Raw genomic sequence first — 26,083 nt, forward strand, 5'->3', positions numbered from 1 at the left:
GATGTGCAGGGGAGTGACCGGTAGGAAATTGTCCTGGGGATGACAGAGTCAGTGGGGGACCCGGGCTCTGTTAATGAGCCCAACTGCAGAAGGGAAGAAACTGTTCATGTGGCGTGAGGTCTTGGTCCTGATGGACCGCAGCCTCCTGCCAGATGGAAGGGGCTCGAACAGTTCATGTCCAGGGTGAGAGGGGTCGGCTACAATCTTTCTTGCTCGCTTCAGGGTCCTGGAAGCGAACAAGTCCTGGAGGGACGGCAGATTGTAGCCAATCACTCTCTCAGCAGAGCGAATGATGCGCTGCAGCCTGCCCTTGTCCTTGGCAGTGGCTGCAGTGTACCAGACCGTGATGGAGGAGCAGAGGATGGACTCAATGATGGCTCTGTAGAAGTGCACCATCATTGTCTTCGGCAGGTTGAATTTCTTCAGCTGCCTCAGGAAGTACATCCTCTGCTGAGCCTTCTTGCTGATGGAGCTGATGTTCAGCTCCCACTTGAGGTCCTGGGTTATGATGGAGCCCAGGAAGAGGAAGGACTCCACAGCGTCAACGGGGGAGTCACACAGGGTGATAGGGGAGAGGTGGGGCTACGTTCTTCCTGAAATCCACAACCATCTCCAGTCTTTAGAGCGTTTATTATACTATTAACTGATTATGGTCTTTGTGTGCAGTGCTCGGTCAAACAGCAGGTCTCTGCCTTTTTCCAGTGAAAATCAGGGAGTAAAAATAAACATCTGGGGGCATTGCCCCCCAACAAGACAGAGTAAAACAGAAATCAACTCTCAGCTATGAGGAGAGAGAGAGAGAGAGAGAGAGAGAGAGAGAGAGAGAGAGAGAGAGAGAGAGAGAGAGAGAGAGAGAGAGAGAGACCCTGTGAATCCAGGTATAACATACTGTCTCTGGGAGCCATCCAGAATTCATTGAATACACACAACTGTGGGCCCGATACATAAGCACTCTCTGTTTTGCGAAAACAAAACAGTAATAGTGCACTAGCAATGTGCACCCTGCAAGGAGGTTTTTGATCAGTGTGGACAAATTGTGCATACAGGATTGACATAACTTCTTAACCTGCTTATGGTATAACATATTGGCATTCATAATGAAATTGTCTTGTTTGAGTTGACCAAGGACTAAAGCTAAGCCTACTATAGGCCTATTGCTAACATTATTGAACCCTTTTAATCACACTCTGTCTGCCTCATTGATCACCATGATCTAAAATGTATGCTCTCCTCAGTTCTTGGTTTGTTTGCGTACTTTTAACCCTCTGAAAAAGATGGTGGATCATCTGACTGGCATTAGCATTAGTGTGTTTAGAAGTGGTATCATATGCATCTTGAGATTGCAATAAATCTGTTGATACCAAACATGTCACGCTATCTTACTGGGAAGTAGTAAATAGTAGTCGAAAATATTTCAGATTTCCCTTGGCTCATAGCTGCTTCTAGAGAACCCTGGAGCAGAGGGCGGACTAATCCATGGTGCCTCTTTTGTAATTGGTGAGAGGACATTTGGAAACCTTTGTAAAAACAAACTATTTTTTCTTTTTCCAAAGTTCAGTTTCACAACTTATGTATGCAGCCAATTATAATTTAGTTATGACTCTAATTACTTTGAAATAACTTGCAAACAACATCAAACTCTTAAAGCCAGACTTTTGGCTATCTGGATTTGGATTCACTTTTTTAATGTGTGAAAGTGGAAATTGCGTTCATATATATTTTAGTTCAATAAAAAAGCAACGACTGATTTTATGTAAATTGAGATAAATAGGTGATTTCATTGAATGAATTAAATAAATTAAAAGTTAAATATTAAGTTAAAAATCAGCTAGTGATCATTTGATTTACATTTGATACTCATGTTAGAGGATACTACAAAACTGTGAAACGAAAATACTTTGTTTTATCCTTTACATCAGAGCCCTGTCGGATTTAAGAGCTACTTAAACATGTGTTCACTTTGTGCTTATCCGTCATCCTGACCTTCACATTTTCATTTCTCTGCTCTTCTGTCTGACTTTCTGTTTCTTGTTGTGTTTCCTCTGCCACTGCGTTCCCTGCTCCATTTCCCTGCTCAGATTGAATTAAAGATGTTGTGTTGCTTTCTTAATGTTTGGAGTTCAGGTTGAGTGAAAGCCAACAGAAATAGACGAGCAGGAAAGTTCCTTGGGTGAGCAGACTGGCAGCCATTAGTAGTACTGTTTGAATGTGAGCAGACTGTATAGCTGCTGTTCTTAAACAAGCACACACACAGTGGTTAAGCCACTATACAGTACTCAAGAACGTTTCTCTGGGGCTGCGACACATTTTAAGAGCTGAATGCTGCAGTTTACAACATACAACACACAGAGGACTGCCAATGATCCTAATGATGGCCTTACATGATGTGGAAAAAGTAATCACAGTGTGGAGATATAAATAAATGAGCCGCAGTGAAACAGTCTGTGGGTGGACTGCATTTATATCGCACCTTTTAACCTTAGCCGGCAAATAGTTTTACAATGTGCCTCTCATTCACACACTTTCATACACGATGAGCTGCCATGCAAAGCCTGCCCATCGGGGGCACTTGGGTTCAGTGTGTCGCTCAAAGACACTTTGACATGCAGACAGGAGCAGCAGGGGGTCAAACCGCCAACCTTGTGTTAAAGGAGAACTCGCTTTACCAACTGAGGGCTGATATGAAGATATGAATATGATCAGTACATTAGGAGATCTATAATTTATCCTCACGTGTGGGCCCTTTTATGGAACTGACTGTTGTATCAATTGTTAATAACTCACTCTTTTTTTTAGATCAGTTTAAAGTCATTAACACATAAACATGTTGGGTTGCTTGGTTGTGAAACATGCAGTTGGCGGATGTTTATCCTTTACTTGTAGTTATCCCGTATTCTTGTTAAAATGTTGGTAAGCCATTAATAAATACCCGCAGGTCTCACACTTTCTAATTAACCTTCAGGTCTGTCATTCTTAATGAAAGTCTTTAATCATCAAGTCTGCAGCTGGGTGTTAATCACTTGTGGGTCCAGATCGTCTGCAGCCCAGAAATCATAGTGGTCAAATGCTGTAACAAGTAAAAGGGAGTTTTCACAACCTGGCAACCTAAAGGTTGGGCTTTTAACTTCTCTATAAAGCATTAGTCTTCTCATTTTTAGATTCCTACATAAAATAACACTTAAATGATGCAAATGATTGCAAGAATGTTGCAGAGTATTCGGATTCTAATCAACTAATGTTACAATGTAGTCCAAGATGGAAGAACGGTGTCTATACTGTGGGTCAAATAGACTGTGTAGCAGCCCATAGTTGGTTAGTTACTCACCATACTGTCATAGTGTATCAGCTCCAGCTCGTAGTCCGGCAGTATGTCGGCCCTCTTGTTCACCAGGTCGAGAGCCATCTGAGCGGCGGGGAGGCAGGCTTGTCCGCCAGGCCAGCCTCCACTCATGGGGAAGAGTGCTCCGATGTAGAGCTTCTTCTTGCCTAGAGCCGGGCAGGAGCAGGAGAGGAGGACAGTGAGGGTAAGGGTCAGAGAGTAGCGGACTACGGCCCTGCGGAGGAGGCTTTGGCAGAGCCGAGCCATAGCTGCTGGAATCTGAAGGCTCAGTCAGCTAAGTCACTCTATTCCTCCTGTACTGTTCAACTTGGAGTCTGCAGGGTTTAGTGTAGGTGGGTCAGGAGGAAGCACTTCCCATGAGCGGCACAAGTTGGTTCTCCTCAGAGATGGGAGCACGTTTACAATACGAATTTACATGAAGTTTAATTTGACTGCATTTTTGTTACAAACATAGAATCTAACAGCTGACAAATGAATGCGATTCATATAAAACAATCTGACCCATCTGCTGTTCTGCAACTAAAATACCACCGTGGAGATGATTATGTAGTGATAATAAATGGTCTCTGCCATGCCACACCACACCAGTGATCAGAGACAGCTCAGTCACATGGGAGCGGGCTGCTGTTTGCTAACTGAACTTGAATATCAAAGCGAGATCCGGGACTAAACCATGCAGACTTCAAACTCCTTCCGCCTTCCAAGGTGCTGAAAGTGAAGTCAGAAGCCCCGTGATATTCGCCTGAGGGATAATAGATCGTTATGACTCCTCTTTATGGAAACATCTACACGGAGCTCATGAGGAAACAGCAAGAGCTTTATTGAATCCGGATCCTGTCGAGGTGTATGTGCCCGTCCTCATCAACCCGCCTACATGCTCACGGCTCTCCTGCCGAAAGGCTCCCTACAACGCGCATAACGTGCCGTGTGGGAGCACCACAAAGCACCGGGAATATCCGCTCTCAGTAATCCGTGACGTCTAATGGGAGAGCGGTCAATTTTGAAGCAAGGTCGATCTCACGATGGAAAAAGTCGCCACCGTGTTGCTGGAATGCGGTGAGCCCCTCCGGAGAAAAGAGAAGGACGACGGGAGCCGTGATCAGCGCGCAGGTCTGTGCGTTAGAGGAGGCTGACTGCAGCAGCAGCGGGTGAGAGAGTGTGAGAGAGAGGAGGAGGAAGGGAGGGAGGGATGGAGGGATGTGCAGTCTCTCCGTTTCACGAACCACTTTGAATTTGCAATCCCTTAACACAGCCCCTCTCACTTAGCTTTCCTCTTCCGGCTCCTCCGACAACAAGCCCCCCTCTCCCCGTCCCTCTCCCCGTCCCTATGTCTCTCCATGATCCACCACACCGCCAGCCTTCACGGACAAATGGTAATTAGGCTACACGTCAAAGTAACTTCCCCTTGTGGACTATTGGTTTCAGCTGGTCCACTTCCCTTCCTGTGAGTTTAGCTCGTGCATTACTCGGTTGTTCTGTAATGTCCACAATTTAATTACAATTACAATTCTCTTGTACCAACTGTATTTTTGCAAGCGTGGAAAAGCCTCATTAAGGCCGTTGTTGGAGCAAGAATTGTCCACTGAAAATCATTCATTCATTTCAATTCAATCATACAGGGACCCGTGTCGGATTAACACTGTGGGGCCCCAACGCAAAAATAAGCCAACGGTCCCAAAATAACTTTTTCAGAGCAGACATTTTGGTTTGAAGACAGGCAGAGGTGCAATTGATCCCATTAAAACCACTGCATTCCATTGAACTGAGCAGGGCTGTGGTATTGTGTATGTGCATGCTGCTCACTGCATGGCTGACTGGGACACTTGAAAATGTGTGCTGTGAAAAAAGGTCCATTGACATGTCTATCAACATAATTAGAAAACGTGAAGGTGAATTAATAACGGTATAAAAAGTAGATCAGGACTAGAAATATAAAATCAATGTAACCACACAAACACCTCGCATAATCATAGTGTAATAACACAGTATCATTGTGTAAATATGTTATTGAAAATACAAATTTTGCTTTTGTTTATGTGCTGACATATTTCTATAATTCAAATAAAAAGAATGTGCTTTTATTTCAACACTCAAAATAAATATTGTCAACATTGATTTTCAGATATTTTGTGATCATTTTAGCCTCTTCTGTATTCTCGGATTGTAGCGGGATCATTCATCTCAACATTTAACCGGATTTTCCTGAATTACCGCTTACATATTTATGCTTTAATGCCCACTGGCATGGTTTTAAAACTAGAGTTATCCAACTTTAGCAACTAAAAGACATGTTAAAATGCATGTATGCAAATAATATTTAGATCAGGGAAATCAAACGTTTTTCAGGGGGCATGGCCCTGAAGTCCTCTAATAGCTCAGTTTTTTTGTCAACTGTATTTCTAAAGGCCTGCATACTGCCATGTATGTTTACCTTGTAAACGTTCTTGGCCGATAAATTGAATTATTCTCTGTAAAGGTATACCTTTTTACCAGAGCTTGCAACCAAATCTTCCTCAGAGGATGGAGTCTGCTCAGTTACCACTGCCAGTTTTCCATGAAAAGGTTGTAAGGGGATCATTAGTAAACAATCTTTGTCTAAACTACTTTTATTTTAGTGATAGTATTACTCGTACTTTTATTTGTCACGTCACTAATAGAATGGATGCAAGAATTTTACTACTATTTTCAAGGTCAAGATTGAACATGCCAAAAAAGTGAAAAACGATCATCGCTTTAAGAACTTAAATGAGTTTAAATATTTTAAATATACTAAATATATAAATAAAACAGGTTTTATAATATTTATTCATATTAGGACATTTGCTATTATTCTATTCGCAAAATATGAATGTTATCCAAAAAAAAGACCCACAATAATTCCTGCTCTGCGTCTCCTACACAAACTCCTACATTTACACATGTATTCATTACCGACTCTTCCTGAGAGTGGTGATGCCTTCCATTTCATCCCTGTATGTGTGTGTGTGTGTGTGTGTGTGTGTGTAAGTGTATCTTTAATAATGTATCAGCACAGTGATAGGCTGACACCGATCCCGCTCTCTTAATTCTTATTCCTTGTCGTTCTTTCTTCTCATTGCCGCTGCTATTCTTTCCTTCTATCTGGTTGTGCAACGTGATGTCATCTCTCTCTGCTCCATCCTATTTCTGTTCCCAGGCACAGCCTGACCGGCTCTCCTTTTCTCGGGTGGGCTGATATGTATCTCTCTGTGCCTCCTCCTATCTGTTTTGCCATCTCTCTGGGATTATCCATGCTGATAGAGAAAACAGGCTTGTATCTCTGCCTCCCACATCCCTCAGCTCCAGCTCATTGCTATCAACAAACTGTGCTGTAATTTACTGTGACTTCAGACTAGACTGCTCAAACACACAACTTGTTGCCCTGGACATGAAGCTAGGAAGACAACGTGGTGCTCTTATGCCTCCTGATCCGTTTGGAGTTTGTTTCCCGTCAATCAATTTGAATAACACTTTGAGCAGGGCTGATAATTGATTTTAGCCTAATTTTGTCAAATTCAACACTCATGATTAAGTGAATAAAAGCAGAGCTGCTGGTGTTCAATGAATACAATTAAAGAACTTAGGATAGTTAACTCGTCTAATCCTGTTCTGCTTTCTTCTTGAAGTGAAGGTCATCCATCTGCTAGAAATTGTGCAAGGAATGATTTGTTAAAGATGATAGTATGTCCACATACAGGAACCAATGCAGGAAGCAGTGTGTCCTTAATGAAGCGGGATGACAGTAATGAACCCAACCGTGGAGACCGCAGAGTGCATATATGCTGAGACCCTGTCTTGAAAAGGGACTTAACAGTTAATGTTTTGAAACTGTAATCTAACCTTGTGCTTTACATACATTAATTATCAATTAAGAGCTCTTACATTAACCATACTGTAGTAGCCATGAGCAGGTATTGTAGAGAAAATGTGATTGGGTTGTTTTATTAACATAATGATGAAACATTTGTCTGTCCTTCGCATTTCTCGAGAACCTCTGATCTGATCTACTTCCCACTTGGTTTTGCCGAGGACCCCATGGAGGGCTTTGTCAAATTTGCAATTTGGACATGCGACACATTCAATATTAATAGATTTTGAATAAACAAGCGAACAGCGTTCTGTGTAGCAGTGGGGGCGGAACTTTAGAGCTCTGAAGTCCAGCATGTGGTCTGCAGCGATCAGAGAGCAGCTAAATCACTGCAGTTCACTTCAGCTGCTGGATGCTGGATATAGCCTGCTAATGCTATGCATGCTGGGTGAAGTTACAACTGAGCTTTCCTGGAGTCAACAAGCGGATAGCCTACACAGGAAAGACTAAAAATGCAATAATGTTGTCACAGCTCTGCCCCTTCTCTCCTATCACTCCACACCCTCCTCACTCTATATTCATCAGCCTAACTCCCTTCACCTGCCTCTGATCACTAATCAAGCACTCCCTCCTCATCAGCACAACTCCCCTCACCTGCCTCTGATCTAGCCACTATATAAACTCCTGCCTCTCAGACATACTTTGCCAGATCATTGACATGTCGTCAAGCCTGTTTGGCTCATCCTGTTCCCGGTTTCCCAGTCTGCCTGCCCTGCCTCGTCTTGCCGGATTTCCCCCCTCGTCTCTCGTCTCGTCCTTGGTTTCCTTGCTATGTTGTGTCTTTACTCATTAAAACCCGTTTCACACTGCATCTGGCTATGTCTGCATTTGAGTCCTCCATCACACCCCGTGACAGAATGATCTGGCCCGAAATGGACTCAGCAGACCACTGTTTGGGTCACTTTTCCCCAGAGTGTATGACTAGTTTGCAGGAACCCGTCTGGCCTTTGGAGGGCCTCGGAGTATCCAGAAGGCCAACCGTCAGTGGATGGAATGCCTGTTCAACTATCGAAGGAAGCAAAAGAAGGATCCTGTCTCCGCTGGGCCGCAGCTCTCTGGTGGTGTAAAGAGCGGTATAGAGAGCCGAGTCCTGGTGCGAGAGGAGGGCTCGGGAATGACTGGCATAGGGATCTCGGGGGACCCGGGGCTGTTGGTCTTGTGAGGCGGCAGGTGGGATAGTGGAGGAGGCTGGGAGTCCCTAGCCAGAGGAGGTAAGTCGTGGCGGGCAAGGATGTCATATTTATTCTCCAGCTGGACATTGAAGTGATCAGGGGTAGGAGAGGGATGCCTCTCTCTCCAGCTGCTGCAAACATGGACCAGGGCTCGTGACAGGATGGAGTGGAGCTGACCAGGGTTTTTAGCTTAGCTCCGAGCCTTAGCCAGGAAGCCTCAGGCACTGTGACCGGAGGAGGGGCCACGGCAGCAGGACTGGAAGCGGTGGAATCATGCACACGGTCGCTGGTTCTGTCGGTTTGTGCTGGACTAAAGATGATGGTGTCCATTAGCTTCCGGCATCCTGGACCTTGTAGAGAGTCGATATTCTTCCTTCCAGCTCTGTGATTTTATCGACCAGGCGGGCGCAGCTGACACAGTCGGATGGGGAGGTGAGTGGAGCCATTGTAGATGTGCCAGACAATCGGGCTCCAACCCGGAGCCCACAGCATTGTTCAGGTTTTAGCAAAGGTGAAAGCTGATTCACAGAGGGTCCCGTTTTCAGTTTGCTGATTGTAGACGCTCGTAGCGTTAGCTAGCTCCAAAGCTAAAAGCTAAAAACAAGCCGGTAGTAGCCCCGTCTGGTCTGGGGAATGTTGAACTTAAAAGATCTAGTACGTGTTGACTGACATTGTCCAGTTTAAAACATGTGGATTAAAACAGCCAGGATTAGTATTAGTAGCAGAAATGTAATCTCTTGGAGAACGTTTTGCAAGATTGGGTAAACTTGCAGGAGCCAATTTAGGGCCCTCCGTCTTTTTTCAATCAGATTTTTAACTGACCAAATTACAATAAAGTCCTTGCCCCACTGACCACGTGTAGGTCTGGGGCCCCAGAGCAGTGGCTCTAACAAAACTAACAAATAGTAATCACTTGCATGAATCTTTCTGCTCCGGAATGACCTCTAATGACATTTTGAATAATGTTGAAGGAGCAGTTTGTAGGATTTAGTTGCATCCAGATTGGAACCAGCTAAATACCCCTCCCTTTCCAAGCGTGTTGGAGAACTACGGTGGCCTTCAGGTAACTAAAAAATGCAAAAGTCTCTCTCTAGAGCAGGTGTTTGTCTGCTGTGGGCTACTGTAGAAACATGTGAAGAGGACCCACTCCCTATGTAGATATGAAGAGCTCATTCTAAGCTATCGTTAACACTACGATTCTTAGTTTCAGATAATTATACACTAATTAAAACATAGTTATGAATATTATATTCCATTTCGGGTCTCGTACATTCCTGCTACACACTGGTCCTTTAAGACAAAAATGAAACTGAATTTTGTTAAGTAGAACACTGGATCAAACAGAGAGCTGCTGTGATGGTTCATCTTCTTTCCCTCTCTCCCTCATTTCTTTCTTTGTTTTGCCTCTACCGCTGTCTTCTCCTCGCTGTCTCTATTTCTCCCTTCTCCCCTCTCTAACCAAGTTTTACATTTCTATATTTGCCCAAACACCAATGCCCTGCAGGGTAGCTTCAAAACAATACCACATGTGACATGTTACTATTACTTACGCTGCTTCTGTGTTCCAGTTTCTCTTCAGTGCAGCTGCATGAAGCTATGTTCTAATCTATGTACTGTAACTGTGTAACAAGCACAGTATGTATGCACGCAGCTCAAATCTATGACTGAATGTGAGTCAAAAAGAAGACGAAGTTAAGACTGAGACCATATCATGGTCGTATTAAGTATTAAGCCACTAGGGGGCCCAATAGGCCCTCGGGGCAAAAACTAGCTTTGGGCCCTTGTTGATACCCTACCACAACAATACATTATCTATTTGCATAGTGTGTCTTCTGTCACCCTAAAACAAAAAAGAAATACACATCATGTGAGCACAGTATAAACTTCAATAATGAAAATATTGAATTACACCCAGAGCACTGTAAACACTCTAATGCTAAATTGTTTTAGAGCAAGTCAAAGCCCTATATGTATTGAATTACTTTAATTTACAGCAGTCAAGTATGTTATGAAGCCTTCATATAGGTTATTGGAATTCACTGATAAACAATGTCATCCTGCAGTTCAGAAGAAGTTCTTATCAGTCATCTTGGAAGGCAACGACACTCAACAGATTTTGTCGTTTATATGAAGACTTGATGGTAAGGTATTGTGAGATTTGAACGGCGGCAATATCTCCACACCTGCAACTTAAATGTCACTACCAGGAAAATATTCTGTCTGTCCTCCCTCCTCCACTCATTAACTATTTAATTACACCGATTCATTTTTACCTGATTAGCTGATTTGAATGGTAAATGGATGTATTTGTCTAGTTCTTTTCTAGTCTTCCGACCACTCAAAGCTTTAACACTACATGTCATCATTCACACCCATTCATACACTGATGACGGGGGCTACCATGCAAGGTACCACCTTCCCATCAGGACTAACTAACATTTATACACCGTAGGCAATTTGGGGTCAAGTGTCTTGCCCAAGGACACATTGACATGTTCTAGCGTAGCCGGGGATCGAACCGCCGATCCTCTGATTGAAGGACAACCCTGCTCTACCACTGAGTCACAGTCTCCCCCATGAATGGGTTTAATATGGTGAAATTACAATGCAAACAAGGCTGGCTGTCTTTGTTTGTATTTCATGCACAGAATAACAGATCTCTCACTACTGTCTGTCAAAACTGAGTCCCGACAGGGTTGACTGCATGAAACCACATTGGCATGCATTTCAGCAGAGCTCCAGAGACGCATGTCAGCCAACAACAAAAAAGGTGCTGGGAGAAGAGTGCTCACAGCTCAAGCACATACAGCTTACTGGTCAGTAGCCGAGTTCATCACTATCTGGGTTTAAAGATATATTCGCCAAGATACTGTCAGAAATCACACCTCTGCCGGTCTAGCGGCTTTGAATAACATATGTACTCCGCATTGTGTTCGCCATTAACGTGATCCTACGGATCGGCGATCAACCTTGCTCCCCTGGTTAATGGTGGGACATCAGGTCACATTACATCCCCATAAGAGGGTATAACACCTCACACACCTTTCTATCCCATTCAAGGCTCCATGTTGGCTTTCCATGGGCCAGCCTTCCATTTATGGAGGGTTTGATGGCAGAGAGGGCAGAGACCGGATATCACAGCATATTAGCCGCCACACTAAAAAAGGTAGGATCACATAACACAACTTTTAGAGGAGTGGTGCACAAACAGAATGGATGTGACTGGGTTATTCTGCTGTGGTTGGTTTTTACGGGGCAGTAGCTGGGATTTCAAACTAAGCTATATGACCAGTGAAGGTTCGGCTGGTCAGAGCCCACAAATGAAGGAGGGCCGCAGGGTTTGATTCACAATGACTCCCTCAAGTTGTAACTCCAGTTTGGTGATGCTTTCTAACAAACACAACTGGCCATGTTTGCCTGTGGGAAGCCTGTGAGGGATCTCATCCTACTTGTTAGGGCACCTTCACAGAAGGGACTTGATCTGGGGGATTGTTTAAAGCAGCGGTTCCCAAACGTTTTAGGCCACTACATCCCGACCGGGTTCACGCACCCCCAATCCCCCACACCTTTAAAAAAAAAAAAAGCAACAGAGCCTATTTATAGCCGCATAAAAATCGGACCAATGAGAGAACAGTTTGCTCGCGCGTGGCGTTTGTTTACAAGATAAAAAAGACAAAAAATCTTCCTGCACCGTGCCTTCGAAAAGGTAACGGACGTACACCAGAAGATTGGCCAGATTGGCCACATCTGTAGATTCATCTACTTGCAGAGAGTAAAACTCACTCTTCTTCACGCGACCGACTAATGTAGCCAGGATGTCTTCGGACAAAGCATCGATGCTGCGCGACACAGTGTTGTTGGACACCGGGATCATGTCCAACTTTTCTCTCTCTCCAATCATACATTCCACCATCTCTTTGGCAGCTGGCAAGCACACGTCTTCGGCGATTGTGTGAGGTAGCCCCTTTCTTGCTATTCTGTAACTGACCAGATATGAAGCCCGTAGTGCGTTTTTTGTAGACCCAACACATGAATGAGACTGCAGTTGTTTTTGGCTGTTTTGTAACTCCTCCAATTTCGATATAAAAAATGTAAGGGGCTTTTGACTTGCACTGGCATGCTTGGTGTTCAGGTGGCGACGTAAATAAGAGGGCTTCAGACAGCTGTTAGCCAGAACCTCACTGCACACCACGCACTGTGGCTTTGGGCAATCTGCATTGCCAATCCAAGTGAAGCCCAGAACCAGATCATTTTCATCATATTTCCTCTTTTTTCACCTTGACTGTGCTATCCCTTCCTCCTTTTCGGTCTCCTCCGTCTCATCTTTCTCTGACTCCCGCTCGATTTCTTCTCCCGGTCTCTCCCCAACGCACCTCTCCGTTTCTCTCGCCTCCGATTCCTCGCTCTCGCTCTCGCTCTCTCTCAGATGTCCCACCTGACAGTTTCCCCGATTTCAGCTAGTTTATCATATTTGCATGAATGTTGCTGAATGAATGAAGTTAGCTGTTAGCTGACGTGAGCTGCACAAGCTAGGCTAGCTAGTGTGTACGTAAAAGACAGTCTGGCGGCAGGAGCTGAAGTGCATTTATTTATTAAATTGTCAGTTTTTAATTTTTAAATTTAAACCCCACTTTGGGAATCCCTGATTTAAACCTACGGCCTCCACTGACAGATGACAACTGAGTTGTGGCTGGTGACGTGTCGCAGAGGGAGCACATGTCTGTCTACTTCCTCTCCAGGCTGTACAGTCCTATTAGCAGTAACAAGGACTGCAATGCAGAGGGAGCTGGGAATTACAATTTAGACATTAGTAGCATTACATTTGTAGACATTTATGGTTGTTGAATAGTGAGTTGGTACCTAATTAAAACAGATTAATTCGTCAGGTCGACTTGTACACATGGTTCGAGATGATAATATGCAGTAAATGTTAAAGTAATCATGAACAGCACCAGAGCCCATAGCTGCTGAGTCTGTTGCTCATCTCTCCTCTTCAAGTGGGACCTGCTGTATAAAAAGTATGTCAACGACATGCTGTTAAACTAAACTACTCTTGTTACTAGGGGAGGTGAATTATTGTGAGACCTTAATCTCTGGATTGTGTTGGCTTCACACAGCAACTTCCTAACGTATGCCGGCTGTGGCTGACATCTGTTAATGACAATAATGAAAGTGGCTGGGCTTGTTACAGCGGAGGGTTTTAAACAGAGGTAGTTAGATAGTGGTGTGGGTGAATGGAAGAGAAAGTGCTAGCCTGTGCGATGGTCCTGATAGGACGGCAGGAGCTGCAGGCTGCATCTGATATTCATGGGCTTTCTGTCAGCGGCTCAGCAGTAAGCCTTTAGGGTTGCTCTAAAATAAAGCACAGGCTCAAAGTGATGACGAGATGAGAGGGAAACATCCAGGGCATGGAGTTCCAATCCAAGTAAAATAACACATCTCACCTTATTACCAATCTCACTTAACGTTCGGCACTTAAAGGTTTACCTGTGGTGCCTGTAGAGCTGTTCATTCTCATTATATGGTGAGGTAATATAAATATCTTGCAATAATAACTAAATCCAAATAAATATGAATAAAACCAAGAAGAAGGATTGCAGCCTAAAAGTGACCCGTCTTATTTTGAGGTCAGTGCCTCTCCCCTTTGGCAGCCAATAATGCCCAACAATCCTCATTAACATTTCACACCATCTGCATCATATTACTGTAGGAAACAGACTGACAAAGCTGGTCTTTCAACTGGCATTCTGCTGCTGAATGCACTGCAGATATCTTCAGCGGAGGCTGTAAGACCTCAATGGATTCTATAGGGTGCTTTGATTGGTCACCCTGGTTGCCAGGTCACTCAGGGCAGCATGTTTGGCTGCACAGGTTGCTAGATCACTGCAGGGCACCACAATTGGCTAAAGAGGCTGCCAAGATCACTGCAGGATATGTGCTGGTGGAGAGTGGGAGCTAAAAATTACCACCCAACTCAGAGAAACACAACAGCTACAGATTTCTCTCCAGCAACAAAAGCATGTCGGCCTTAAAAGACATATACAATTCTTAAAGGATTGATATACAAACAGTCATTCACAGAAGATTTACTAGAACGTAAAATCAACTTCCTTTTGAGTGGGAGAAATAGAAATACTCTTATATGATGAACAAATGTTGTGGGATTGAAATTGCAAACAATTAACAATTTGAAAAGAAACAGTCAACAATATATCATAACGACCACGCTGTATATACTGTATTTTGACTTATACAGCCTCGCCATGCATGGCCTCTGTAACTTTAATTTAATTTAGGTGAAAGTGACTAATCCCTACAAATCCATATTAAACTCACCAATGGGAAGCAGCTACCCTGGCTCTCCCACTGATTAACATGTTGTATAGAGCCAAAGTGACCCACCTCAGTGAGCAGGTCTAAGTGCCTGTACAGCACAATAGTACCACGTCTATGAGACTTAAGGAAGCTGTGAACATCACAGTCACAATATTTATTCATAAAACATCAGCGACGTAATGGTTCACAGAAGTGAAAGTTCATACCTGCGTTTTAGGAGTAACGGTTCGGTGTTAGTTCAGCAGGGGAATACGATTACATTTATTCTTATTTATTCTTTTTGTTTAGTTGGTTTACCTTTTTCCCCTTTATGGAGGATATATTGTTTATTAAAAAATGAAGTAAATGAAATATTGTGTTGACATTTTGCATAGCACATTTAGGTCTATTCTCAGAGGGTAATTACATATTCATTATACATACATAGCAGCATTGGATGAAATAGAAATTAAATGGTGGGAATAATATAGAAGAGGAATATATGAAAATAAAACGTATACCCAGGAGAACTCGAGATTAGGTCATTGGTATGCTGTGACCTGGCCAAAACTTCATATAAAATGTAAATCTAGTTTATTATAAATCATTCATAACTTACATTTAAACCTTGTAAGCTCCCAATTTGAACATAAATCACTCTTTAATGCCACCCCCCCCCCCCCCCCCCCCCCCCCCCCATGGCACAGCCTTATTTTCTTCCCTTAATTATCAATATACAGGAAATACACAAATGAACGTATGGTATACCCTAATTTGAACATGTTTGTTAAATGTACGAGTTAATCTATGTAGACAAGTCAGCTACTGTTGGCCAAACTGGTAGATCTGAAGTAGGATCCATAAACCAGTAAATCACATTAGAATATAACCAAGGTATAAATTATGTCAATTTTAGCATTCATATTTCATGAAAAACAAATAATAAATACATGTACATATTCACATTGACATACATATCAATTCTTACATAAACATCCATACACACAGAGTCAATTTCAGTTGGCAACGTTTTCTTGGTGATAAAGCTATGGATCACTTAATAATTTAGCAAGTGATGCTTATAATTAAATTAATTGAGTGGAATATTATTCCAAACTCTCCACCAACCTATGTTCTTTTCATAGCTTTTAAGGTCTTTGTTCTATACAGTTACAATACCCAATGAGCAGTTCAGGTGTTTGTATTTTTTTGTACAAATTTGAAACAAAGGTCCTGCCATGTTTAAAACGTGTAATTATTTCTTATTATTATTAGTCGATGCAACTGTAAATACATTTTAAAAAATCTCTCAGGTCCTGGAAAGACCTTAATCCATCATTGTTGTAGATATCTGAGGTGTAATAACTACCACAGCGTTACCATAGTAGGATGTGTATGGGTTGTTCACCTATTGGTACATTATTATTGAATTTTGGTGTATCTATATGCCATTTTGTTTTTCATTGGCCTTATTTTCTATAAATCTAATGGGTTATATCTGGTCCAAATTGAGTGTTACACTACATATGTGATAAACCTAAAACAAAAGTACATCTTTAAAAGTATGGTGATATCATTTGTTTTTCTAATTGAATTTTGAACAGATAGCAAGTGTCAAAGTCCTCTTGATGGGCACTAAGGGATTATTTTGCCCACTGGCAACTTTGGAAAACTCTTTTTATTGTTAAAATAAAGAACGATTCTAACACTGTACACTGGACTCAGGACACAGGCTACAACAGACAACTTTTCTGTTGGTAAACCTGATGATGCATTTTATATTTTACGACGTTAGATAGTTAGCTAGCTTGTCCATCTCTAGAGCTAGGAGAGGTGGCCTCCTAGGGGCAAGGAGCGTGTCAGAGGGACTGTGGACCCAGCACTACCCCTGGCCACTAGCTCACTGACATGTTCTGTGGCCAGTGAAACGTGAGTAATGAAGCATGGTGCAATTAGCATGGCAGCTAGCGAGTCAATATGTTGTTTAGAACGTTTACCGTTCTGCAATTCTTGAGTGGTGCACTGGTTGCAGAGAATGAACCCAACAGCAGGCCACCTCTTCATCTCTCTAGTAGTTCAGCCTATTAGCAACATTACTCTCCACCTCTAACAGTTTAGCCTTCTGCGTGAGTGTGATGCAGCAGCCATGACAGCTGAAGAGGTTAGCAGAAGGCTAAGCTTAATAACAATTAATAATTAGATCCCATAGATGTCAATGCATTTTGACATGTACTTTGATTATAATTATGACAATAGTGTATGCATTCCTGTCATATTAAACAAATATTTGTAATTATTTTGCGACCTTGTCTGAAACTAAACGTTCATTAATAAATGAAGGTTGTTTACCCCTTCAGTCTTACCCGTCTAAGTGAATCTATGACCCAACACAGTGGCCACATATCACTTATCCAGACATCCAAACATATTTGAAACAGCCAACTATTTAATCTTTAGGCTGAGATTTAGTTGGAGATGACAGTCAGATGCTGCTACACTGTATGACTGTCCAGCAGTAGTCTCCCACTCAAGCTAAGTTGAGCTATTCATCAGTAGTAAATGTCATTCATCAATTTACTATACTAATATTCACGGATGTGCCTCAAATCTGGGGCGACTGTGGCTCAGTGGTAGAGCAGGGTCATCCTTTAATCCAAGGATCTGCGGTTCAGTATAACACCTTCTTGTTTTTCCATGTTAGAGACCAAGTCTGCACTATCAGTCCAGTCCATGTCGATGTGTCTTTGAGCAAGACACTTAACCCCACAAGTGCTGCCGTAGCTGTGCCTACGGTGTATGAATGTTGCGTAAATGTGAGTTAGTCCTGATGGGCAGGTGGCACCTTGTATGGTAGCCCCTGTCATCAGTGTATGAATGAGTGTGAATGGGTGAATGATGACTTGTAGTGTTAAAGCTTTGAGTGGTCGGAACACTAGAAAAGAACTAAACAAGCACATCCATTTACCATTTACCATACGCAGTGTGAAAGCCTCAGCTAGTAATACGGTTGGTTTCTTATCTTTTCGGCATGTTCCTGTTCTTCTTATGTGACAGCACAGTTCTTTCCCGTTAAAGGGGACACGATGCTGGATGGTCTTTAGGGGTTGCTATTTCCACGTCCAGGTGATTGGCACATCTGGATGATGTCGTTGAATGTGTCTCATTCATTTAACCTACACCCACACACTATTACACATTGTTGTTGCTATTGTAGCTGACCGGGAACTTCCAGCAAGTCTTCCAGCTTTTCATTCGTGCTCACTGTAGTGTGACTGACTCACATGCCAATCAGCTTGTTGTGCTAACATCAGCACACGTTGCAAGCAAAAAGCCTTGTTCCACATGAAACCTGTACCTACCTCCCTCATCATTACTTAGCTGTGCAGTAATCAGTGCAGTAATCCTTTTGTCACTCCACCATGGTGCTGTCTCCAGACACGTTTGCTCAATGTGAGACCAAATTGCATTTGTTCACATATTTCAAAACACAAATTACATCATCAGCCATCTCCAACTCTCCCAGTGGTGAGCAGAACACATTTAACAGCATTCACTACAGTGGGAGGCAAAATGAACGCCTGAGACAACGCACAATGGCAGTCCATGATGCAATCAGTCAGCTGATTCCCCTGACACAGATTATAGCTGTGTTCTTGTTGCAGATTTTACAATAATCCCCTCCCCCCTCCCTGTTGAACCGGAGTGTGAAATATTACCAGCCGCTGCGTTTTAACACACCTGCTGTTTAACCCGTCTGTCCCTCCAAATCCTGATCAGCTCCTCCAAACCCGCTGATGCCTCCTGTTCCCTCTTTGTCGCCTATCCTCACCTTCCTCTTATCTTCCTCATACATGCAGCCAACACCTCCCCCTGCTCTCCTATAATCAGCTAACATAGTCAAGTTTAAGACATTTCAACATTCCCCCCCGGATTTGATTCAAGTCACATTTAATATTTTTTCAAAACCAATAGCAGGCAAATCCAGCCTTTAACTCGACACTCAAACAAGACTTGAAAGTAAGTTATCAGGTGATGAATTATTTTTTTTATTAAAGAGAGGACATTTATGTGTGTGAAATTTCCTGAAAGTGTAACGGGTGTGGTAAGGACCCAGAAGCAGTACGACAGACACACGGAATAGTTGGAATCAAAACTTCTGGACTGAACACACAACAGGTCAACAGTCTTGGCTCTGCACACGTGTAGATTCCCACTCAGTGGAACGCCAAGCCGTCAGGGGAGAAGGCAGACAGAAACCAGAGGAAGCAGAGGCAGAATCTCGTGGTCGGGGACAGAAGGCTAGTGATGTGTCCTTCCGTGTCGAGGCTTCGAAGCGTGTGTCGAGTAATCCAGGAAGATTTTGGTGAATCACGTATCCACGGAACATATATACATATATATATATATATATATATACACATATACATACACATAATATATTTAAAAAGTGGTTCCATCTCCAGTCTGATCTGGAGCACACAGCTGATATGTACGTGGTTGGTTTCCATGAAGTAACGTTACACGTGCGTCTCTCTCTCTCTGCAGCTGAGTTTTCTGCCATTATTACAGTTGTTGTTGAATTATTCCTTATTCAGCTTGACCTAATGTTACATTTTATATTCAATTAATGAAAGTGACGTTGTGTGACTCCCGTCATGTAGTGCATTCAGTTCAGCGGCCCACACGAGAACTAGGCAGACAGCTGCAGTAGTGCTGCTTTATTTCGCAATCGTATATAATTAACTTGTAATACATTTGAATCATCAAATGTCTTCTTTTTTTTTTTTACAATTTATATATATTTTTTTTCAATATCGGTTGACAATCCTAGTGAACAGTAGGTTTTTAGTGCTTGTTCTCTAAAATTCCTGCTGTGGCCTAACACAACTCTCTGAGAGCAGTGAGAGTGACGCTGTGGCCGGATTTCTTAACAATGAGCTGAAACTCACTATAAAGATCTGTGACGCCGATGGGAGCTGCAGATGTAGGTGATAATTCTCTGTAGGTTCATTACTATGAGCAACCCCTTTCACACTGTCACATGTTTTCACATTGCCACAATACATTGTTAAAAATATTACTTATAGCCACTTTAAGGATCGGTGTTGAAGGGATACAATGACAATTTAGCATTGCAACTCCATAAAGTTGGAGAACTTGCATGGGACAGATTTAAAATAGATAATGGTCAAAATTAAAACAGCAGAGTTTGAGGTATCCTGGCTTTTTAAAGTCTCTAGTACGAGGCAAACTACAACTAGAATAAAAACACTGGAACCTTCATATCATGTAATGCAGCACAAATAGCTTTGACCCATCAGTTTCAAATACATTGCAAGTCCCTGCTTAGATCTCAGAATGCAGATACATGGATAAAAAGTGGTCCAACAGCATTACAGGGCTACGTTAAATGTTGCCCTTTTTTAGTCTTTAAGTGCCCATGAAAACCCTGCATTAAGTTCATGTCACCCTCCTCTCAGGCTTTAACCCCAAACAATCCACAGCGATGAACCTCTGACTTGTTTTCACCCCCCACTGCTTTGGCACTGTGGCTAGTTGAATGTAATAATAGTCAGGAGTTCATCCATGCGGTTCATTGTCAGCTTTGGGGGCAGCAGTAGCTGACCACCATCTGATTGCTCTGTATGATGGCCCCCCTCTCTGCAGACGTCTGCAGTTGGTCTCCAGTTCATTTGGAGCCGTCTGCAAAGGGACTGCGTCATCCTCTCCTTCCTCCTAATATCCCACTTTCTTCTTATCAACATCTCACATTCTCACTTACACATTTTACCTTTCACCTTTATCGCACTGAGCTTACCCTTATTTCTTTCACACTTGTTTGTTGCACATTCTGCTCTATTTCACTCCTCCACTTTGCCTATCCATCAGCTGTCTCGTTTGCCCACTCACCCATTTCCATCTCCATTCCCTCCCTTCCAGCTCGTCTCTCTCCTCTATCGTTCTCTCGGCTCATTCCCATTGAATTCAATAACGTTAATGTGATCTGCAGTGCATCCATAAAACACACTCTAATCTCCCTGGCTGTCTGTGGGCATGTGGCTGAACCTGTTGGGCTATATCTGGCTTCTCTATTGCTCATGGTTAAAGTGACTGTGTTATCACTGAACAGCTTATTTCTTTGCTGTAGCTGTAACTGTATGCATCAGTTTGAATGCCACAGTTGCTATGTAGAGCCGTGTGCTTATCTTATATTGAATTCATTTTTAGATAGAAGAATGCATTTACATTTCAGTACCTGGCTTCATTTGAATGATGTGTAAACATTAAGAAACATCAACTGCAAATTCAATCCTTCTATACACTAAGAGTGTGATCAGTGATGTATGAACATGCTAAAAGAGCACGTTCACATTGAATGCTCAACTAAACGTATTCATCACAGCCCAGACCTCGCAGGATTGCATTTGTGCACGCAGAGAAAGACGCTTGTCCTCTCGAGGATATGGTTCTGTGCACTCGCGTCACCGGCATGAGCCTGGTTTGTATGTGCGCAGGTGTTGAGACTAATTAAACTCCAGTCTCATCGCGTCTGTGCATAGACTTTGTATGTAATCTACTCGCGCGAATAATTGGCGCCGCGTTTGGTGTGAACGCACCATTAGACTAAAAACAGGCAAACTCCTAGTTGGTATGCACAGAAAATGTCTATACCTGTTTTATTTATTACAATAGCTGTTTGTAACAAATAAATGCAGCTTGCATGACTAATGATGCAGTCAAATTTGTCCATATCAAATGACAAGTTGCTTTGTGTTCTGAAAGCCCCTAAACACCACTGCAATAAAAAAGTAGCCTGTTTCTAAATCTGCATGGGCACTACAGTGAATGCTTCTTCATTTGGACCTGCTACCACACAGCACTCACTCTTGATCCCATTTAACACCAGCATGTGTTACTTTTTCCTCGGGGCAAAGTCAACCTGCATTCTGTACATCCCTGCCGGAAGCCAGGCATTAGAATGCAGCACAGATCACAGCTCTCCTGCCTTCAGGAGAGGCACTTAACCTGTGCTGACCCTCTCAAGCCTCAGCTAGATGAGGAGAGAGGCATCTGACAGGCCAATAAATCATAGCATTAATAACAGCATCAGTGTGGGACAACAAGCCAACACAAAGCTGTATTAGGGATGCATTTGACAAGCTGCTGAGGTCATTCAGAATGATGGAACTCTGTCCTCCTTGTGCTTATGAGACAGGATGTGAGCACTTTACTCTGTGTAGTAAATGTTTAAAATGACTTAATTATGTTTAGTTAAATACAACTTAAAGCTCCCATATTGTAGAAAGTGAGATTCCCATGTCTTTTTGAATTCAAAGCAGGTCTAGGAGCTATATCTATACTGTGAAAGTATCAAAACGCTCAATCCAGGAAGGAATGCACACAGCCTGTCGTCAAAAAGCCTTTAAAATGAGCCATCAAGACTTCATAAAGGTTGTGATGTCACGGTAGAAGTGCTGCTGGTTAACACTTGAGTCCCCGGCTGCAGTGACGCTGGGAAGGAGGTGACAGCATAGATGTGGAAGACTGGAAGACACTGACCAACCAGAGGAGACTGGGCTTTTTCGGTAGGGGCTTAAAGAGACAGGCGCTAAAACTGTTTCAAACAGACTATATTAGAAAAATAAAGTGTTTTTTTAACATTAAAGCATGTAAGAATTTTTCAAGTAGAAACACAAAATAAAAAAGTATGAACCTGAAAATGAGTATGATAGGACAGATATGCAGGGGCATGTGGCATTTTATTTCCTAAATATCCTCCTCAATATGTGCTCTCGTCATTTTCGCATTTCCATGATGTGTGTGTAAAAGTCCATAAGAATGGCATTACAAGGAATGAATAATACATACTGGCAGGAGCGTGTTTGGTTGTCAGCAAGTATAAAACTAAATCATTGACATTAATAAAATTATTAATATCAATAAGATTATTAACAAATGTTAATTCTCTTTATAAGTACACAAGCTTCACTTTGCTGTTTCCATTGAAGGTGATAAGCAAACCCAGAAATCTATGTCAAGGTTATAGCATCGTTAAAACAGTGTTTCATGTTAGTTTCTTGGCTACATGCACCAGATGGACAGTGAGGTCATCATCATGAGACGTGACTGCTAATTGAGTGTAGTAACAGATGTGTTGGAGGAAACAGCCCTGAGAGGAGTGTCTCTACAAACGAGTGATGGAGGTCATTTCCATGGTTCTGGGTAACAGTGTGAGCCAAAATGCTCGGGCTGAAGTGACTAAAGGGGAAACCAGTGTACTGTTGAAACCTGCCGTGTCCTTTGACCCCCCCCCCCCCCCGTCATTAGCACTCAGTCACAGCCACATAAATAATTCATGCAGCATCTTAAATCAGCGTCACAAGAGCTTATGAATGTTGGAAAATAGATGAAGCGCATGAGCATTTGTGTGCCCACAACTAAGTGATGTAATGCTGCCCTGAGACACAACAAGCTTGAAAGCACAACACAAAGACAGTCCCAGGTCCAAATAACAGGCAGGGTCAAAACCAGGTAATGCGTCAAATCAGGCAAATGGCACCAGACAGGGGGCAGGCGACTAATCATCAATCTGTGTATCAGGCACACTGTCAGGCAGGTTAGGGCAGATAAACACTAGACAATCTGACAGGGAATAGGTGGATATATATATACTCATAGGTCGATTAGGGAAATGGGAAGCAAAAAAAAAAAATTATTATTTTGGTGATGTCATTAAATTAAACTATTGTTTCTCACATGGACAAGTTATTTATAACTCTAACATGCTACATGTGTGTGTGCGTTCTGGTTTGTATGTTTTCTCCCCCTTCAAATTACAATCCAATAACCTAACATCTACTTAACGATATAAAGTTGACACTGTCAGGTCCATTCTCCATCCATTGTGTGCGGTCCCTTTAAGAATTAGGATTTGGGAGTGACACGGATATGAAAGCTAGTTTATCCGTCTTTTCTTTACAAGCAGGAAAATTATTTCTCTCTCTTTATTTGAGAAAAGTTCATATTTGTGTTGTGAAATTTCACTATGACCCTCAAATTCTGTCTCTTGTGTTATCATATACTGAATGCAAGCAAAACTACAGAGCAAAATCACACTCTTTCTGATTGAACCAATCTATGAACTGTCTGAAACAATGGATATCCACGGCCCCAAATGGGCCCCCAAAAAAATAGCGCGCAAACATGCCACTCCCCTTGGGGCTAAGCCCCCCCTTTCTTTGAATCCTAGAAACACCCCTGAAATGGACTGTACTTGTATTTCTCTTTTCTAGTCTTTCCGACCACTCAAAGCGCTTTCACACTACTTGTCATCATTCACACCCTGATGGCAGGGGCTAGGTGCCACCTGCCTATCAGACTAACTCATTAAGTGTCTTGCTCAAGGACACATCAACTAGCGGAGCCGATCCTCTGATTGAAGGACGACCCTGCTCTCCACTTAGCCACAGTCACCCTCGCATTATGCTGCCTCTCTCTTTCTCCCTGCAAACGTGACTGATGCACAGACCTCACACTGATAACCAACACCGTTAAATAAAACCATTTGTAATCCATAAGGGAAGCAATGGTTCAAAGAGCTCTGACAGACTGCGATTATACTGTTGTCAAAGCCTGATTACCTGCACAGCCACACAGGGAGCAATAACAGGCCGGTGGCCTCGTCAATAATGCATTCTATTTGTTGTTTATCGAGGAGCTGACAGCTCAGGACTGATCAACACATTGACCTGTGTGGCCTATTGGAACGAAAACCGAATGTGTTCACGGAGGTGTTTCTTCATTATCTGCAGAATAGAGACCTCAGTCTTCTCACTCTGTGTAACAAAAGCATGTCGATATACCTTCATTAGCCGAAAAGACCAGAGGATCATTATTGCAAGCTTGTTGTCTGCAGTACACATCGCCTAGTGAGATAAAAACGAGAAACATATTCTTCTTCTAATTCAGAAACACACATTGAAGTGCATTTTTATTTATATTTTAGACATACCAATTTTAATGTGATGCATACATAGTAGACGTTTTATAATGTACTCTTCATGTAATGGGCTTAGTTATTAATCATTACAATAAAAACGGTCCCAGAAAATAAAAGAAAATCTAAATATCTATGTCCATTACCAACCTTGTTCCCCAGTTGTTACACATACATTAGTGTTTTCCCATTTACATTGTGCTGCCAAATGTAATTAAATGTAATGCAGACACTGAGGCAGAACAGGTCGAATAATAAGGACTTTACTTAATCAATGTTCAAATTAACAGGCAGGCTTGAGAAGGAAGTCCAAACAAGCAGAGAAATCCAGAGGAGCAAGGCAGGCAGGACGTAAACAGGCAGCAGGTCAGTTAGCAAACATCAGATAACAGCAACAATTATAAAACTGCTGGAACGCAGGTGCACAACATGAGAAACTGGCAAAGTTAGAGGGCTGATACACTGAAGGCCTGCTGAGATGATAGGAGGCAGGTGTGTCAGCAGGTGGGGTTAATGGCTCTTAGGCAGGTCGATTCATAAGGTAACCGTTTCCTTAAGCTTTTGTTTTGGTAGAGCCTTTTTAATATCTGTATTTACTTTTATTTTGGTGACTTGTCCTGGAAACTCAACTGAAAGTTACAGAAATACGTAAAGTAACCTTTATCTCTTAACATTATGTGGTGGCAATAATGTAATGTAACAGAAACAACACCAATGTAAAGTCCAGCCTGTCCTCACACCCATCTCTTCAAATACAGCAGCTTGGTCAGTGGACCTGCACGTCAAACTATGACGCTCCACGTCGCCGTAGTTATGGTGGGAGTAAAGGAGGAAGTGAGGTTCCAGAGTATAAAGATCAATACATTCCGCTTTGTTAGTGGTGGTTGGGAGCGATGGATGGGTCAAACAAACACAGGACTTTAACCAAGCAGACTAGAGTTTGTGTCCCATGTGAAACCAAAAGTCAGCGTTGACTTATTTTAAGTTACATAACTTTACATAACTTAATTCCAAACGTAGTGATTTAAACCCAAAATCCACAACCTAACAAAGTTGTTTCCTGTGAAGTGTATGCATGAAATTGACATATGGAAAACTGAAGCTAGAGGGGTACTTAGAGGGTCATAGATTGACATAGATCATAGATCATTGGGGCCGCTTATCAGCTGTCTTATTTGACAAGTTTGGAGTGAGAATGTGTTGTCATTTCACTTATTTCTGTGACATTGCGTTGAAAGGTAGATCATGCAACATTGCTCTGCAACATAAAGCTCTTATGATTTGATAATTAAGGGCCGAGCTAGAACAGGAACAAGTTGTTGTGCGATTATGATTATGTGCAGTGAAATGGGATTTACTTGATCTGAATCAAA

The 26,083-nt window shown here is 42.5% G+C and overlaps 1 protein-coding gene across 3 annotated transcripts in view; it reads right to left on the bottom strand.

Annotated features, from left to right (window-relative positions):
* Window positions 1-26,083, bottom strand: part of gabbr1b (gamma-aminobutyric acid (GABA) B receptor, 1b) — a 120,460-nt gene that overhangs the window by 67,157 nt on the left and 27,220 nt on the right. For 2 of the 3 annotated variants that reach the window (XM_076106203.1, XM_076106202.1), the window contains 2 exons: window positions 23,831-23,856; window positions 3,326-3,481 (listed from right to left, as the gene is read on the bottom strand). In XM_076106203.1, coding sequence (XP_075962318.1) covers window positions 3,326-3,451 — 126 coding nt within the window. In that variant the 5' untranslated portion in view covers window positions 3,452-3,481; window positions 23,831-23,856. Of the gene's footprint in view, window positions 1-3,325; window positions 3,487-23,830; window positions 23,857-26,083 lie in introns of all 3 variants that reach the window. The other variant, XM_076106201.1, reaches the window with a different exon arrangement.

Source organism: Anarhichas minor, unplaced genomic scaffold (genome assembly GCF_050575085.1).
Source record: "Anarhichas minor isolate MPS153535 unplaced genomic scaffold, ASM5057508v1 ptg000033l, whole genome shotgun sequence".
NCBI lineage: Eukaryota > Metazoa > Chordata > Actinopteri > Perciformes > Anarhichadidae > Anarhichas > Anarhichas minor.